Genomic DNA, 18,272 nt, shown 5'->3' with positions numbered 1-18,272 from the left:
CGCAGGCGGCGTCCTGGAGAAGTTGCGAGGCTCTAAGGCCAGACGTGGAGATGAGCGAGAGATCCACCACTGAGATCGTCACCTCCCTGGTGCTTCGGTCTCCTCCGGCCGCTCGGCAAGGGGTGCAATCCCTGATGGGAATGACTCTCTGGCGAATTTGGCTTAAACTCAACGCATGCACTTTCAGAGGCGCCACGCCGTGAGTTTCAGATGTAACTAGCGAGATTAGGAGCGATTTGGAGCAATGGCGTTTGGCCGGAGCGGCATGTCTCGAGACCCCGTTTGGGGATTTGGTCGTGAGATAGTTCCATAGATGTACAAGGGGAGGATCTGTTTCCTCCTCGGTTTTCTTCCTGGTCACTTGACCAAATTCTTGCAACTCTCCTCTGCTAAATCAATGAAAAGCCAGTGAAATGCTGGGTCTTTCAAAAAAATCAATCATTCTCACACTCATTTCAGGAAGAATTAAAGTTGGGCCTGGCAGAGTAATATCGGTGCTGCTAGGAAAAACACAGCATGTGTACCTCTTCAGTCTTCTATTGTGGGGCCAGAATTCAAGTTAGATCCATGAGTCCAAATTCGTCGCCACATCAAGCAGAAGATTATGTTTCCTCAAATCAAAGGGCTATTTTTTCTTTAGAAATTCTGTTGTATAGAATTCTTACAAAATTCTTCCGACTGAAGAAGCCTAAGAGCATCTACAACTAGACTAGACAAATCTATCCCCTAAAAGTCCGCCGACGCGCCGGGGCCGTCCCCGGACAGCGTCGGGCAACCCCTCAAAGTTCTGTAGGACAACGACACTCTTGATATAAAAAACCTCAAATTCATGCAAATCCTTAATCTGTCCTGATATGGGCTAGATATGAAGGGTGTCAGTGAGTCGGATGAATAGGGCCGGTTTGAGGAGGTCGGATGGGTCATGATTTTGTGCCTGATCCTTGACCGGCCGCTCAGACATATATGGGTGTGATTGAGGAGCCCGGCTATAGATGCTCCGAGGGCATTTCGAACGCGGACCCTCAAAACGCACACAAACATTCGAAGCGGACCCTCAAAACGCACACAAACATTCGAATCGAGGTGTCCAAGCGATGTAAGCCATCCAATGTGATGTTGCATTTGTGCACAGACGTGTCCGCTTGTCTCAATTCCCGCAAATCGGACGCAGACCAAGGGGAGGTTTACTAGAGTCTGGACATCTGCCACATACGCACCTGGCCGGTCGAACCCACCCAAAACACTCTCCACGCTGTCGCACATTCTTGCCGGTCAAGTTGCTTCAGAGCGGACGTGACTCAATGACGTTGATGCCATTCAGAGCAATGCAGATGGATGAGCGGGCGGTGCCGCTTCAATAGTGACATGAGTACCGAGAAGTCTACTCCAGCCGATGGCCACATTGAAGTTGGTTGCCCGCCCATTCGCCTGGGAACAACTATTTAAGCGTGACTCCGGCAGCGTCAACACGACATCTCCAATCCACGCCACTTTGCTCACCATGGTTGACTATCCTCCCTTCTCCGCGACGATGCCAAGCTCCTGGTTCTCTGCGCCGGCAGGTGCCACCGGATCTCCTACTAGATCTGGATCGTGGCACCGCCGTCATCTCTCAATGTGGCTATCTAAATGCTCTTATATTTGTTTAGAGAGGGAGTATATTTTGGTTTTTGTAACAGCGTATTCATTCTGACATTCTCTCCTTACATTTGTTCAGTTTCCGATAAATGACAGATCGTTTGTTTAACAACAGTCGAGGTATGCAGCAATTATTCCGTGTTCACGCTTCTTCTAAATGTAGCCATGTCGTATTACTTGCTGACGCTCAGATCCCGGCAACGTTGCACGAATTGGGCCAAGCTCCGGTAGCTCGTGCCGCCGTCGGCGACTGCCTTCGCCGCCGCATCCTGGACGCTTACCGCCTTGTTCCTCACTGTCTCGTCCGCCATTACAGCCTTCACCTTCTCCGCGATACTCTCCCCGCTCACCATTCCCTCCTCCCCCTCCCAGCTCCACCGCTCCTCCCGGACGCCGAGCCCGCTGCGCGCCACTACGCCGGCGTTCACCCTCTGGTCCCCGAACCTCGGCCATGCCAGAACCGGCAATCCGTTCGCCGCCGCCTCCGTGACCGAGTTCCAGCCGCAGTGGCTGATGAACAGACCGATGGATTCTTGCTTCAGGACCTCCTCTTGCTCCACCCAACCCTTGGTCACCATGCCCCGCCCCTGCACACGCTCCAAGAAGCCTTCGCCGAGCAGCTCGCTGAGCTCGGCCTCGTCGTCTCTGTCGACGACGGTGCTTTTCACCACCCACAGGAACCGGTGGCCGCTCGCCTCGAGCCCGACGGCGAGCTCCCTGAGCTGGTCCTTGGATATGGCCTTGCGGCTGCCGAAGCTGACGTACACCACCGACCTCGCCGGCTGCGCCGCGAGCCACTGCATATAATCGGCTTGATTCTCCGCCGGTTCACCTGCCGAAAAGCTCACCGGAGCGAGTGGCCCAACCGAGAAAACATTTGGGAACCCGGCAACGACGGAGCCATCCCGGAGTGCAGCTATGGCTTCTGGCTCGAACTCGTCGAAGGAATTGACCAGGAGGCCGTCGGCTTTCGCGAGCTCGCGGCCGTTGGCGACGAACTGCCGCGTGAAGAGGTGCTCGGGGTGGTGCAGCGCCTGCGGGATGGAAGCCTTGGAGATGCGGTACACGCCGGGGACGTCGACGTCGCCGACGGGACCGCCGGCATTCGCGTCGAGGTAGGCGGGGAAGTGGACGCACAGGGAGAGCATCGCGGTGGAGGCGGTGAACAGGACGTAGCAGGGGAGGCCGAGCTCCTTGGCGACGGGTATGACGACGGAGGCCAGCGCGATGTCCGTCACGAGCGCCGACGCGCCGGCGCCGGCGAGGAGCGGGCCGAGGAGGGGCGCGGAGCGGCGCATGGCCTCGAAGCGGAGGAAGAAGGGGTCGGCGCCGGGGAACTCGGACGCGTCGAACCGCGCGAGGTGGAAGTCGAGGCGGCGCACGGCCGGGCACGCGCTGAACAGGGCCTCGAGGTGCGCGGACTCGGCGGACGACACGGTGGGGAGCACGGTCGCGACGGAGACGCCGCAGCCGTGGTCTGAGGAGGAGAGGGACACCGCGAGGCGGCTGAACGGGACGAGGTGGCCCATCCCGGCGCTCGGGAGGAGCACGACGTGGGGGTGGGGCAGGGCGCCCGAGGCGTCGCCGGAGGTCGGCATTGCCGGCGAAACCGTGGAGATGTTTTCTCTTTTCTCTTTTTGGCTGGCTCGTGCAGGGCAGGAGGGATAAAAGCTCTGCAATTCCAGGTGGTTTAATACCAGAGGGCCTCGTTGTTTTGGGAGATGTAGCGGTGCTCTGCACCACACGACTCAACAACCAGTTCAGCGGCGCAGTAGGTGCAACGTCCGGACAGATATACCAGCACATCGTGGGTGTGAAAGCGTGAACTTTATTGCGAAAACGAAGAAGATCTCCACGAGAACACAACAGATGACCAATTGCACGATAGGGCTGAAGCACCATTGCATCCGCGGGAAATATCACCTGTATTTTCATTATCGGTCTTGAAGTCTCGGTTCGATGCTATAATCATTAGATCTTACATTAAGATCTGTGCCAAAAAATATATATTTTACATATTATATAACTTGACTGAGACTTCATTATTCAGCCACGTAAGCAGGGCAGCAGCTATACAAGAGTGCACGACAGAGCACCCGCTCACGCTCCCCGTGCAAAATAAAATCCCACCGAACAAAATACACATGGCATAGCTGGTAATCCTTGTTGGAAATAACCAACATATTTTTAGGCCAGCAAAACTGGGCACACTTTCTGCCCTCTGCTGCACTTAGGCCTCAGTTCATCCCATCCCATAGTTAGATTCACGTCTGAACATGGGCTCTCTCAGCGATTTCAAATTTCTGGCCGTTGGATCTCTCCCTAGATGCAATTTGAACCATCGGATCTGCCCCTGAGGTGAGCTGGGCCGTTGGATATAATTCAAGTTCACAACAATGCATAGTAAGTTTGTTTTTCCACTTTAGAATTTTAATCGTTTGTGACTGACTACTGGGGTCCGACACTCATGGGCCGGGCCTGTCAGCGGCTTGGGTGCGCAGACACCCGGTGTGGGTGGCTCGCGGTCAAATATGTGTGCCACCGCCTGTAATTTTCGGATCCCGCTGAGGGCATTAGAGGGAATTCGCTTCATCGCCCTTGCGTGGCGTGATGTGTATGGGTCATTTTCCAGTGTAAAGAAGAAAAGGAGAGGAGGCACCCGATTGGGTGAAAACCCTAGCCGCCATCCCCATCGCGCCCCTCTCCTTCGCAGTCGTCGCCGCTCTCCCGTCCAGTTCTCCTCCCCCATTGCCGAGCTCGCCTCCGCCGCTGCTCTCTCCCGTCCATCTCGCGCGGCCACCCACCGACTCCTCCCCTTTACACGGCGAGCTCGAGGAGTAAGGCTGGCAACTAGGCACTGCCATACGAGGGTCATGCCGAGCACGGCCCGAAGCACGACGGCCTCTGGTTCGGTTTCTTGTCCGGTGGCTACCTCTGCGCGTGGGACGACCTGCGTGTCGCCGCTGTCACCACAGACGCAGGGCCAAAGGCAACGGCCGTGCGCCGCCATCAGCGGGAGGAGCGACGGCCGCCGAGACGGTCGTCCACGTCGATGTTGTCGTTGTCATTCAGGTGCTCTTCCGCTTGCTCTCGCCCTCTGCCTCCTAGCCATCTGTTGTGAGTTGTGTACATGTTCATGCATTCATCATCTCACAGCTGGATCGGCAAGCGGTGACACGTTCACTATGCGCATCAATTGCTGTCACCTTGGCCACCTGGCGAAGATGGAAGAGGTTCACTGGGATGTGGTTATGGTTTGTTAATTTTGGCTACGATCTATAGTTGCTGCTCCTCTAGGTTTTGTCGTTGGTACTGCTTGGAGTGCTGCTCCTTCTCGTGCAGATCCTCCACCTCGTGCTCTCCTCCTCAAGTTGTCAGCCACCTTGTACTTGGTCTCTTTCGAACTGATGGGAAAGGCAATATGTAAATAGCAATGGGTGCAAGAGCTGGTGAATGCCGTATTAGGGTCCATTAATCATTGGAGAGTCGTGATAAAACTGAAAAAATGAATGCCTGAAGGTGACCGTACTATCTATTTAGTGGAGTAAACAAGTTCAGATTGCTCAAGCGTAGTAGTGTGGGATGGGTCTGCTTAAGTGTGTTCTTAAGTATGGGACGGGTCTGCTTAAGTGTGTTCTTAAGTGTGGGATGGGTCTGCTTAAGTGTGCTCAGGTTGATGATAGCTTCGTTTTTGTTCTCCCATTAAGGAACCACCCCCAGCCGTCGTCCTCGCGCTGCACTTGTGCTATGTTTCAGCGTCCTAGGTCATCTCTCTCTCACACACACATATCCATTCCCCTTATTATGCACTTTTCATCAGTCTAGCAACTTCTGATTTTATACAATGAAGAATATATGAGGGTGCAAAGAGATTTATTTTAGTACAAGCTAACTTTAGAGCAACTCCAATGGGGCGACTATTTCGTCCGCCCGTGTCCGTTTGGGTCGACGCGTTACGCGCCGACCCAAACGGACGCTCGTCCGTTTTTCGTCCGCGGGCGACCCTTTCCAGGCCAGATTTGAGCCGGATTTGCGTCGGCGCGGACATAAGACGGATGCGCGCGCGCCTACTCCTCTCCCCGGGCCCGCCGGTCGGTGGCAGCCATCAACATTCCCCCCATTTTCCCTAAAAACGCTTCCGCCCGCGCGCGCCCACGCCCCCCAACCAGCCATGGAGGACGCCATCGACCTCGACCTCGACGCCGCTGCCGGCCTCGCCTCCCTCGCCTCGTCCGGCGCCGTCGCCCCCTCCGGGAAAGGCAAGCATCGTGCCCCGTGCAAGACCGCCGCCACGACCAAGCCGAAGAAGGCGCTGACTCCCGAACAACGGGCAAGGGAGTCGGCCAAGAGGAAGGGTCGGAGGCACGCCGCGGACGCGAGGGATGAGGCCGCCGCGCAGGCCGCCGCCGCGCCGCAGGAGTTCACCAACGCCCACGTCGCCGCGGCAACAAGGGAGGCGCTCTACATGCTAGGGGTAAACCCTAGCCAGCACAGCGTGCTCCAAGCCGCCGTCGCCGCGGCCAGCACCGGCTCGTCGGTGTTTCCTTGGATGGTGCTGCTCGACTCACCCCGCGCGTCGACTTGCAACCCGGTCCCCGGCTTCCACGTCTACCCGCAGGCCTCCCGCCTCTCCGGGAAGTGCTCACCCGACATGAGCGTGGTCGCGCCTTCCACGCCCGCCCCCATCGACCTCAACGCCACCCCGATGGTCGGTGGCTCGTCGTCCGGTGGCACGAGGAAATGCGCACGACAGACGCCGGCCGGCGGGCTCCCGGACGCACGTAACCTATTCGAGGAAATGCCGTCCGCCGTCGACGAGGACTACATGCAAAACCTCATCTTCAAGGATGGTGCGCCGGGCACTGGCTACGATCCCGACGAGAGACAAAGCCAGAACGGCCGCGGGGCGTTCACGCCGGCCGCTGGCTATGATCCCGATCAGCAGTGGTGGAGCCAAGGGGGGGCGAGCAGGGGCCTGCCCCTCCCCCCCCCCCTAATGGTCGAACGATGCTATGTAATTAGCAATACGAACGCTCGTATTCCTTAGGCTTATACGTTTCTGGCCCCCCCTATGTCACAGCGTGAATTTATAAAAAAAGAAAAAAAGGCTCATGTGAAGCCCACACTAGCGGCCAGGTTTCGCTCTAGTCCCATAGTCTCTCTGGGCTTTACGTTCTCGCATGATAAGCCTGTACGTGGATTAGGCTTATAAGAAAAACCTGTACGTGGCTTCGTCGCCGCCGTTCCGTGCCCTCGCCCACCCGGCCACCTGTTTTCCCTGCCCTACTGCTCCCAACTCTATTCATACGGCATAACTGTGACGGCGCGACGCAGGCTTGATTCCAACCAACGGAAACTAGCAAAGGACCCAAGGTTTAGCACATCAGCACATCAGACCATTCATCTACAATTCTCAATTCTCATCTTGTATCTTTGTTGAACATATACATTAGATTTTACTAGTTTACATGTTTTGGTAGTCTGATTTGTAATGCTATTATTCTATGAAGAATTCCTATCCTGTACATGTCCTAAAAATTAGTGTGACCGTGATGCAAATTATCATAATTTGCATGAGTAATTATTTGTGATGCAAACTTTCCCCATGTCAAATTTATCCAATATAGCTAATTGTTATAGTGCAAAGCAGCTATGAAGAGAAAAGCGTTGTCCAACACTCTTAACATTAATTCATTTTTAAGCCAGTCGCTTCAAGTTCTCTATTAAAATTGTTAATGAGGCTGATGTGCAAGTCACAAATCCGGTCCAATTGACACTCATGATCAGGATATGCCGGACATCATGAAACTGGAGGCTTATTTGGGTTATGCATGTTCATAAACGTTGATTTTTTTACAAAGCGTAAGTTCTCTTTCAGTGAAATTATTAATTTTTTGTCATCTTATTGGCAATTGTAAAGGCAAATTTGAACTCATACAACTGTATCAATGTTTTGTAGCGCGTAGCATATATTACAGTATGATGATTGTTATTTTTTGGTCTAGAAAAGTTTAGGAACTTGACTTGGCCCCCTATACCAAAATCCTGGCTCCGCCTCAGGCGGCCTTCATGCGTGATCAGGTCGGCATCGACTTGGACGGCTTCCCCCTCGACCACGAGTTCCCAGAGAACTATGGGCTAAAGGAAGAGGACGAGTGCGACATCGAAGTGGAGCCTTTGTTCGAGGACGAGCTCGCCAACCAAACCGCCGGTCCTAAGCCAAAGCGCAAGAGCAAGCGCACGAAGGCGTACACAGCTGTCGAGGACAAGCTTCTTTGCGAGTGTTGGCGAGACATTGGACATGACCCAAAGACGGGCGCCGAGCAAAAGCATTCGACCTTTTGGACTCGTGTGCACCGCGAGTTTCATGAGCGCAAAAAGTTTCCACCTTACCAATTTGTGAGCACGCGCGGGTGGGTCTCCATTTCCAAGCGGTGGAGGGTGATCCAACAAGAGTGCAACAAGTTTTGCGCCACCCTTGAGAGCGTCAAGGCCCGCCCCGTGAGCGGCATCGGCGTGCAAGACATGGTATGATAGCAAGCAAGTCGCCCTCTTTTGTGCCATCAAGATCATCATTTTACGTTTTCATTTACTATCACTAGCCCATATGCTTGCATGGGAACATTTTGTAGGCATTTCAAGCTTTGGAGGCATTCAAGGTTCAAAGGCGAAAGAAGTGGTTCTTGCAAGCATGATGACCGGGGTGGAGATCATGAAGGTGGATCTCAACGCCTTGTCGCCAAGGAAGAGGCCGTGGTTTGAGAAGATGCAGGCCGACATGCTCAAGTTTGACAACGAGTGATCTATGGCGTCGAGGGCTATCTTTTTTGTATGCCGACAGGTGTGCCGGCATGACCACACGAGCCGCGATGGCGTGATCGAACTCAAGTCCCACCTTTTTTGTGTGCTGGCATGTGTGCCGGCCGGCTAGTGAGTGTGCCAGCATGAACTGTGGTATTTTCTGAAGTCGGCATTGTATGCCGGCGCTGGCATGATGTTGGCATGATACATAGCCGCTGACATGATCGGCCGTGGGCCTTTTTATTTAAAAGTTGAATGCAGACATGAAATGGGTCAGCACGTTGGACGCATTGCCGACCCAAATGCAAAACTGGACGGACGCCGGACGAGCGGCCGACCCAAACGGATAGAAAGCAGACAAATGCGCCATCTGTTTGGGTCCCCCCATTGGAGTTGCTCTTAGCTGTTTTAAGTTATCATAGAGTGATCCATTAACTCTGAAGAGTCCCAAGTCCCTTTTAATCAAACTAGATGACTCGTTGCGCCATTGGCGCAAAGGGCGAGAGGGAACCAAGCATTGAAAGCATGAAAGTAAGAATATTTAGAGACCATTCCATGGCAGGTTTATAGGCCAAAAAAGGGAAATCCACATTAAACAATTTTCTATTATTGATATGTTATCCGAGTAATGCTAGACATGTATTGGTCGATAATACATATAACGGCACACTGATGACACTTTTCATTATTAGCTTCATCTAAATCAAATCTTGATGCGTATCAAGAGCAGCAGTACGCATCAAGATAGGTTAACCTGTTCCTTCCTTGGGATTTGCTTCATCCTTCAAACCCAACAAGCCACTGCAAATAGCAAAGATATCTCTTGGTGTTGCTCGTGATCAACAGAAGATGTACCGGGAGTAGTCGCTACTGCCACATCAACATTAAGAATCAATCAACTATAAAACACCTCTAATAACTCCAACAATGCTAGCCGATGGAGTTAGAACCACCCAAGGAGAAGAATCTAGCAGCAGAGATCTCTCACCTTGAGATGTTACGACAGTGCAGAGTGGGTAAAGGCTATGCAACATTGGCCCTTTGCACTACTTTCATTCTCTGAAAAGAATGGCGAATCCAAGATTTAGCTCAAAATACAGGGACTGGCCCATGGCCCTTTCCTATTCGATTTATATATCCAAATGACAAGAAGAAAGGTAAATACCATATTCTTTTCTGTTATATAACTCTATAAATCCATTTTTCATAATTTGGCAAAAAAATGACCCAACTAAGTACTCTATTGAGTAAACAACCATTCATTGGCAGATTAATCTTTTAGATACCTTAGATAAGCAATAAGATATGGGTCGACAGAAATCAGACGGGTGCCCAGTCGAAGGATTGAATTAAGGTACACTGGTTGAGGCATCTAATGCTAACTGAATGACCAATCATAGAAGCATAGGCATTTAAAAATGAACACATACAGAGATTAACCAAAGGAGTGAGTAGTGAAATTTCTTGTCATTTGGATATATAAATCGAATAAGAAAGCTAACCACATGAACATTCAGAATCTACAATAGGTAACCTATCCAAAACTTCATAAGAAATCTTGAACTGAATACTAACATACTAAAAAACAAACAGGTCTACCGTAACCTTGTTCAATTATATATTTATATTTATTAAGTGATAGTAGAAACTACTAACGGAGTCTGACTGCTGACATTGAACTATGGAGAACATGTGCGTGGGAGGGGATTACGGCAAGGATGAACAATTACCTTTTGGTAGCAATGGCTGCTTGCACATTCAGAGAAATCTGCTAATCTTCAAACAATTATGGTTACTCAGCAAGATCTGCCATAGATTATGCAGACTTGGGGTTAAGCTAATAAGCAAGCAGGAACAAAGTAACAATGAACCAAAAAGCTGCTTTAGTGAGAATAAGGAGAAAACTGTGTATGTGAACTGGACTTTGCAAATGCAATAGAACAATAATCAGATTAGAAGCAAATACACCTGATGAACTTTGAATATTTTCTCACAGATTTACTCCCTCAGTATCTAAACATATGACTACCATATTTACAAAAGAATAATCCAGTGGTTACATTCTACCTAAACTGGGACCTGTATGCATGATAATTTTGTAAGAATCACTATGAGAGAGAACTGGACAATTATATTAGCAAACTGGGTGGCGTATTCAATTGAAATCATGGAAAATATATTATGATCTCTAAACTACAGCTGTGTACAAACAAGCGACGACCAACGAAGGAAGCAGACGCTGACGGAAATGACAAAACCAAGTCAGGGAAGGATGACAGTCGGATAGATACCTCCTCTCCGCTGCTGCTCCTCTCCGTTTATTCAGACGTGGCAACATACGTATATATATGCTATGCACCCAACTCTTAACTCGAGCATTGCCCGCTGCAGAACCTGCGCAAGAAAAGGCTGACAAATGATCTTATTCTTGTTCTGCCTCATGCAACAGTTCTGACCAACCTACAACTCTGTGTGTAAATTCTGAAAGCAAATATGAGGAATGATGGGGGAAGAAGGTTTCAGCTAACCTGGAGAGGGACACCATGGCACCACCAAATAAGAGAGCTATTTGTATAGCAAGACGACTCGGTGTAGGAATCAACCGTCACCCAAACAATATCTGCATAAGAAAAAAATATTAGGAAGCCATCAATTAGAAGGATGAGCTCAATTCACCAGGGGAAGATTAGAAAACGAGCAAGAAAGAGCTCACTTGTGTCGGCCTCTCTGCCATGAACTGGGAGCCATATTCAACCTCTCCTCCTCTGCGGGTAGCCACAGGGGCAGGAGCTCACCATGATGTGTTCCTCTGCTGCCCTCTCTGCAGCAGCCGCTCCTGCTCGACCCGCGCCCGATCTGGAATCTTCATTGAAGAGGAGGAGTGAGGAGCGAACGGGAGGAGGGGAGAATCAAAGGTGGGGAGGGGAACGGCTCGTACCTATCAACGTGCGCGGCTCCAGAGGGTCGCTCGCCTCCGCCCCTCGCGTGCGCTGCCGTGGCGCCTGCCGGGCCCTTCCCCTCCATCGGGGTCACTGCCGGTTTGGTCGACGCCCCACAGGCCGCTGCGGCCCTTCCAGCTGCCGCCACGCCCGTCGGCCGCCAACCCCCGCCTTGACCGCCGTCGCCCTTTGCCTGCAAGTCGCTGCCGCCGGGACGGACGCGGGGGCAGAGGAGGAGAGAAGTGGAGGGGGGCAGAGGAGGGGAGAAGTGGAGGGGACGAGCTCTCTCCGCGTTGCTACAGTGGCGAATAAAAGGAGACGTGGCTGGTGCCGCTAGTTGGGCGCACTAGCTCATCCTTCAACAACCGGGAGAGAGAGCGAGAGAGGGGGATATATGGTTATGATGATGCCTTTCTTACACAGGTGATTCGTCAATGATGGTCAGTCAGGGCATCTCCAGCCGTTCAGCCCCCCAGGGCGCCTAAATAAAGCGGCCTGGGAGCGTGCCGGCGCTAGTTCGGCTTCTGGGGACGACCTAGCTTCCAGTCACGCCCCTAAGCGCCGGCTCCAGGATGCGGGAAATTTAAACTTGGTCGTTCCCGCTCTCAAAAGACGTCACAAATCAGGCGATCGGACGTAGTCTGACGTTATAAAAGACAGAGCGCCGCACGCCGCAAGTTCGCGTGCGCAATGATTCACTCGGCGGGGTCGGCTCCAGGCGTTGGCGGAGTCGGCGTGCGCGGGCTCGGCGGTGTCGGAGCTGCTTCGGTGCTGGGCTGTGTCGGCGCGGCTTCGGCATTGTTGGGCGGCGATGTAGAGGCGTCGTTTGGGCTTGGCGTCCGTGTGGTCGTGGGCGCGGGAGCTTGCGTCGTCGGCGTTGCCGTCTGCATCTGGTTCAGGATGAGGTCGCGCTCCGCCATGTACCACGCCCTGAGCTGCTCGTCGTTGCTCTGGAGCATGTCCGCCCCGCCCATCAGAAAAGCCAATTCGGTGTTCCTCTTCTTCGCGGCGACGTTCGTCCGGAGCAGGTCGAGCTTGATGGCGTTGTTCTTCATCAGCGACGACCACCGCGCCTCGGTCTTCTCTTCACGAAGGACGGCCCGGGCCTGGGCGTCGGCGAGGCAATGCTCGATGGACTCCTGCACTCGCGCGGTTGCCGCGTCGGCGTTTTTCCCCTTCTTTGCCAATTTGTGGCCGTCCAGCCGCCCCTCTGACGCGCCCGGAGTCGTCGCGTCCGGCTTGTATGTCTCCTTGGCCTTGTCGAGGGTACGTCGGACTTCCGCTCACTTCTCGCACTTGTCAATGCGCTTGTAGACATGGAGGTGCTTGAAGTCGGCGTCTTGGTTGTCGCGCCGATACATGGTGAACATACGCAGCAGCTGCGCGGAGGAACAAACAGTTGGCGGGCGGCGGGCGTTGACGACGAAGAGATGCGGGCGAACGGCGTGCGTACCTGATCCTCAACGCTGGCGCCGCTCTCCGGGCGAGCCGCGACCTCCTCGACGATTCCATGCCATTTGTTGCACGCCAACTGGATACGCCCCAATGGTTCGCCATCGCCTTGGAGCCGCGCTGCATGTAGACGCCTTTGAAGTACGGGTCGACGAGCTTCCGCTCGTCGAACTCGGCCTTGATGCGGTCCCAGTACGTCTCCAAGCTCTGGTTCGCGCCGGTGGTCGGGTCGAGGCAGACGACTTTCCATGCTTCGGCAAGGCATTCCTCCTCCTTGGACGTCCACTTGATGCGCGGTTCGCCTGACCTAGCCGCTCGCTTCTTCTTTTTATGGCGCCCCTTCGTCGGAACAGGAGCCGGCTCCTCCTCCTCCTCCTCCTCGGGTTCTTGCGCTTCGTGCGCATCCTCGCCGTAGACGTAGCCGAGCTCGGCCTCCATGTCGCCACTGAGATCCACTACCTCGTCCTGGGTGGCGAACCCGGGAGACGCGGCGGCCGCGGTCGATCCTGTCGCGATGATGTCGTCCATATCGGCTCCTGTGTCGTCCGTGTCGCCGAGGTGCGAGAAGGGCAGCGGTCCACGACGGAGATGGGGCGTCGGTGTCGACGCGTAGGCGGCGGGCGGCGAGTAGGTTGTATGGAGGGTACTGCACGCCGACGAAGGCGGGCGAGGGTGTGCGCGTCGCGGGGTGGCCATGGGGGAAGGTCACGTTTGGGTTGAACCCCCCGTGCGCGTCGTCGGCGACGTAGCCGGGCGACGACGATCCCCATGGAGATCCGACGCCTTGCTGTCCCCAGGGCGCGTACTGGGCGTGGCTGACGACGGGTGGATTCATCATCCCCGCGTGGTCGACCGATGAGGAAGACGCCGCCGCACGCGCCGCGTTGTCGCGGGCCTTCTTGGCAATGGCCCTGTTCCGCCGGTCGATGGTGACTGCGTCGCGTCGCTGAACTTCCACCCTCCACTCGGCGTTCGACATGCCCGGTGGCTTCGATGGCGGCGCCCTCGGCTTCCTCTGCTTCGGCTGGGCCACGATGCCAGTCGTGGTTGCCGCCGCGCGCGGCATGGCGTACTTCTTCGGCGGCATGGCGGCGACTGGAAGGCGAGCTGGAGGGGGTTTGGCGGGAGAAAGGGTGGGAATAGCGGGAGGAAGGCGAGCGAGCAGAAGAGATGCGAGGGAAAAGCGTCAAGAAGCGGTGGGAAAAGACCCTCGGGTCACCGTCAGGACGGGCCCACGCGCCTTTTTCGCTTGTGCCGGCTCCCCAAGCGCCCCCAGGGCGCCAGGTTCGGGCTGAGTCCGCCAGCACCAGTTTTGGCCCGAGCCAGCGAAAAACGGGCTTCTAGGGACGCGACTGAGCCTTTTTTTTGGCGCCGGCGCGGCAAAATCGCCTGGAAAAGGCCTGTTGGGGGCGCGGCTGGAGATGCCCTCAATGCCAGGAACAGCTCGCTTCGGCGCTAATGACTGTCCAACTGTCTATTATACCAGTAGCTACCAAGCCATTTTAATGGTCTTCTGTTCGACCATTCACTTTTTGTAAGAATGTCTTGCTCTGAGAATTGTGTAGCATCAAAACTGCTGGATACCCTCTCAAACCTTGTGATGTCTTTGTATGAAAATAATGTTCTTAAAGCATTCTGTGTTGACCGTATGATTTGCTAATTGCACTGCTTGCTCAATATTGATCTCACTGCCACTGTAGCTGCTTCTGCTATATGTCCCTGCTCTTAGTATTGAACACAATGTACCTTGGTTAGATTTGTTATCTTCTGACATTACTTTGTAGTGCTGAACTTGTGCCCTGTTGCTTTTGAACAGACTAAATACTTCTACTTTGACATGAGTATATCAATCAAGTTATTGTGCTGGCTATAAACATGCTAAGCTGGCACACACGCTTAGTCACAAATGTTAGGACTCGACAACGCACACGCTTAGTCACAAATGCTAGGATCCGGCAACGCGCGCCAAGGTGCGCTGCAGGTCTAATAGGATAAGAAGATCATACAGATAGGAAAGTCGTAGAAATGAGGTTATATATATCTCAGTTTCATAAAAAAGAAACATTATTTAATTTATGGGAAAAAATTAACTGACAAAGTGGCAATCATTTGCCTAGCGCAGTATTGGCGAACGCGCTCTACCTCGTTGGATTCGTTGCACGAATCTTGGCACGGAGACAGGAGACACGTGAGATTTATTAGCTCGTTCGGTGACTTCGTAAATTTCAAGATGACTTGCCGGCTTAGTCTCTCGGAGGTACTCATAAGGATAGGGTGTGCGTGTGTGCGTTCATAGAGATGAGTGTATGCACGTATGTATGAGCGCTTGCGTCTGTACTGATGTTCAAAAAAAGAAAAGTTGGCCAACACTATAATCAAAATGCTACCCGCACACTATATTGGGTAGGTACATGAGCCTACCTGGGAGACCATAGTTCGAATTCTGGTCCCTCGTTTTTTACTCCTTTTTTTACAAGATGTCAAATTATGTTCTTTATTATTTAGGTGTGCACGTGTGCAAACATGAGACCGGGGTCTAGAGCACCTCATTTTGAGGGGAACCGGAACCTCTAACATAGAGAAGGAAAGTCACGGTGCTACAGTGCTGGCCTAGTGTAAAAAGAAGAAGAAAAGTTAGAGAAGGTTAGTAGATAGTTAGCGGCTTGTTTACTGTTGATATTTACTGTAGATATAAATAATTTAAAATTAATTTTATTTCATCATCAACTTATTTGTGCGTAATTACTATAAATGTATACAATAGATCATCAATTTGCAAATTAATTTGAGTCATTTTAGCCTTAATCATATGAATAGAAAGAAGAGAAGTTAGGGTATTGTAACTTCTCTAATTTCCCTTCTCAATGTTAGATGATCCAGTTCCATTTTGAGGGCGGTTAACGGGCACTGACACGCTCAAATTCCCTATATGTGACATACTAGTTTTACCCAAGTTCAGGCCGCCCGGAAGCGTAATACCCTACGTCCTGCTGGATTATATTCACCGGATGTGAAGAATTGGTTGATTAAAACGGTGTACTTATCCTTGCCGGTGTTTGCTGGTTCTGAGGAAAGTGCAGTCTGTATCAAACTCTCTGAGAGTCCAGTCCTTATCTATGTAGCCTGAGCCTCCTTTTATAGTTGCAAGGGGTCACCGCAGTGGCTACAACTGTAAATAGTCAATATATGTACAATGGCATGTCTACCACATTAAATGAAGGTGTATGCGTCCTCGTCTCCGTTGTTGGGGCATGAACGAATGTCTTGTCGAATCCAGCTTTTACAAACACAGCCCTCTCACAGCAACACATAGCTTGCGAGGTGTCGTGCCTGGGATGAATGAGGCGATGACTCACCATGCATGCCACCCATGTCGGCTGGGGGTGCCTTCCTTGTGACAACTCGCCATGCACATGTGTAAGCGATCGCCAACCTATGCCAAGTCCCATCACTTTTTGTCCTGCATGTGACAACTTTTGACCTACCATTGTTGGGCAAAGGTTGTTGACGTGACCCAGCGCCAAGAGAGTCGTTGCGAGGAAGCAGAGTCCTCCAAAGGAGATCTTGCCTTGACATTGTGACATTGTCAATGATGTCTTCACGAAGATCTTCGTACTACCATGTTGTCGGGAAGCAACTGTGAAGGTGTGGACTCCTTCTGGATGTGGTAGTCAGCAAGCGTGCGACCATTCTCAAGCTGCGTGTCCGCGGCGAGGTGCTTGCTCCCCACTGTGAGGTAGGTTTCTTCTTCCTTGGATCTTGATGTAGATTTGCAAGCCACCTCAAGAAGGCATGTTTGTTTGTTTTGCAGATAGATGTCTTGGCGCCATCCCGTAAAGCAAGGTTGTCGAGGCCCTCGCTCGACGGGTCCAGGCGACCTTGGTCTTCATGGGATCAACATTATGTTACATGGAATTTTTTCAAAAAGAATTTAAAATGCCAATTTTTTGAAACTATGTCACATGGAAAATTTAAACATTATTTTTCTAATGATCACAAGTCAAGATTGTTTTTGTATGTGACAGTTTTGTTATTATTTATTAATAACATGGCATTTTACTAATAATAGGGACGACCGTTTATTATTGAGAGGATGACATTTTTCAATGGAATGTCAGTTTTATCACTAAATGCATGTTATTTTAATTAATAATAGGATGACATTTTTAATCTTGAGAGGATGCCATTTTGTTTTTAATGGCATGACAATTTTTATTGCTAAGTGCATGAAATTTTTGTTAATAATAGGTGGCATTTTTAATGTTGAGAGGATGTCTTTTTTTATTTTTAATGGCATGAAAGTTTTCATTTCTAAGCGCATGACATTTTTATTAATAATAGGGTGGCTTTCTTATTATTGAGGGGATGCCGTTTTGTAATTGAGAGGATGTCATTTTTCTTTTTATGGCATGAAATTTTTATTGGGGCTTACCATAAACTTCTTTTATCTAGAGGATGACAATTCTATAAAATAGCATGGCAATTTTCACATTTTCATCGCGAATACGCAAGCTGCGTATCATTTCATTGATAGGTAGAGAGCAAAGAGCATACAGGGTTGCAGGTACAGTACTCGTACACCAAGGAGGGCAAGACTACACCCACACAAGCATCGAGAGAGCGAGGATGCTCAGTCGCAAGTAACAAGAAACGTCTAAGGTGGCTCAAAAATAGAAAACGCTGCCAATCCTCTAGCTTTCGCCAGAGCCCACGTGCGTGCCTCATCGAGGATGGACCGAGTGAGGCGGTCAGAGGAAGGTGCAGCAGCGTCGAAGATGACAGCATTGTGATGCTTCCAGATGCTCCAAGCCACCAGAATACCCAGGGAGGCAACACCTTTGCGCAGAGACGGAGGGGAGGATGCCACAGCCGAACTCCACCATTCGATGAACCGGGACGTAGGGGTCGGGATGTCAACCGTGAGTCTGCATGCAGCAAGTGTGCTATGCCAGACAACGCGGGAGAAGGGGCATCCAGCGAGGAGGTGATCGATGGTCTCCAAGGTCTGGTCACAGAAGATGCAGGTGGGGTTGTGGGAAAGCCCATGGCGCGCACGTCGCGCAGCAGTCCAGCAGCGGTCTTGCGCCACCAACCAGATAAAGATCTTAGCGCACAGGGGCGCCCATGTCTTCCACGTCAGGGTGGCATGGGCCAAAGGGATGGATCCGTGGAATAGAGCGGAGTAGCAAGAGCTCGCCGAAAATTGCCCATTGGAGGTCCAGCGCCAACGAATGGAGTCAGGAGTGGAGGGAGAGAGCTCAATGTGTCGAACACGACGCCATAGCTCAATGTACTGGAGGGTCGCAAGAGGCCCTAATGCCCCTTGGATGTCTTGCACCCAAGCACGGTGCAGCAGGCCGTCCAAGACCGAACGGGACCTACGCCTCCGCTTGGAGACCAGTGCAAAGACAGCGGGCGTGAACTCAGCGACGCATTGGCCCT

At 52.0% G+C, this 18,272-nt stretch overlaps 2 protein-coding genes and 1 long non-coding RNA gene across 5 annotated transcripts; 1 reads left to right on the top strand and 2 right to left on the bottom strand.

Annotated features, from left to right (window-relative positions):
• Positions 1-1,661: 1,661 nt before the first annotated feature.
• LOC125529343 (UDP-glycosyltransferase CGT) lies at positions 1,662-3,337 on the bottom strand. The gene has a single exon (XM_048693756.2). It carries the CDS (start codon positions 3,234-3,236, stop codon positions 1,812-1,814), a length of 1,425 nt encoding a protein of 474 aa, XP_048549713.2. The 5' UTR covers positions 3,237-3,337; the 3' UTR covers positions 1,662-1,811.
• A 5,693-nt stretch (positions 3,338-9,030) lies between these two features.
• Positions 9,031-11,760, bottom strand: LOC125553761 (uncharacterized). Of its 3 annotated transcripts, none has more exons than XR_015611563.1 (7): positions 11,378-11,760; positions 11,153-11,302; positions 10,968-11,059; positions 10,731-10,848; positions 10,170-10,245; positions 9,428-9,498; positions 9,031-9,309 (listed from the first exon to the last, which is right to left on the bottom strand). It is a non-coding gene; the product is annotated as an uncharacterized LOC125553761 (long non-coding RNA). The 3 variants fall into 3 exon arrangements; XR_015611564.1 differs by having other exon boundaries at positions 10,731-10,833; positions 11,153-11,295; positions 11,378-11,759; XR_015611562.1 differs by having other exon boundaries at positions 10,731-10,833; positions 11,378-11,758.
• A 308-nt stretch (positions 11,761-12,068) lies between these two features.
• LOC147958993 (uncharacterized) lies at positions 12,069-12,692 on the top strand. The gene has a single exon (XM_087536400.1). It carries the CDS (start codon positions 12,069-12,071, stop codon positions 12,690-12,692), a length of 624 nt encoding a protein of 207 aa, XP_087392526.1.
• The last annotated feature ends 5,580 nt before the right edge of the window (positions 12,693-18,272 follow it).

Source organism: Triticum urartu, chromosome 7A (assembly GCF_056163025.1).
Source record: "Triticum urartu cultivar PI428250 chromosome 7A, HENAU_Tu73, whole genome shotgun sequence".
NCBI lineage: Eukaryota > Viridiplantae > Streptophyta > Magnoliopsida > Poales > Poaceae > Triticum > Triticum urartu.
This window is presented reverse-complemented; position numbering and strand designations above follow the sequence as displayed.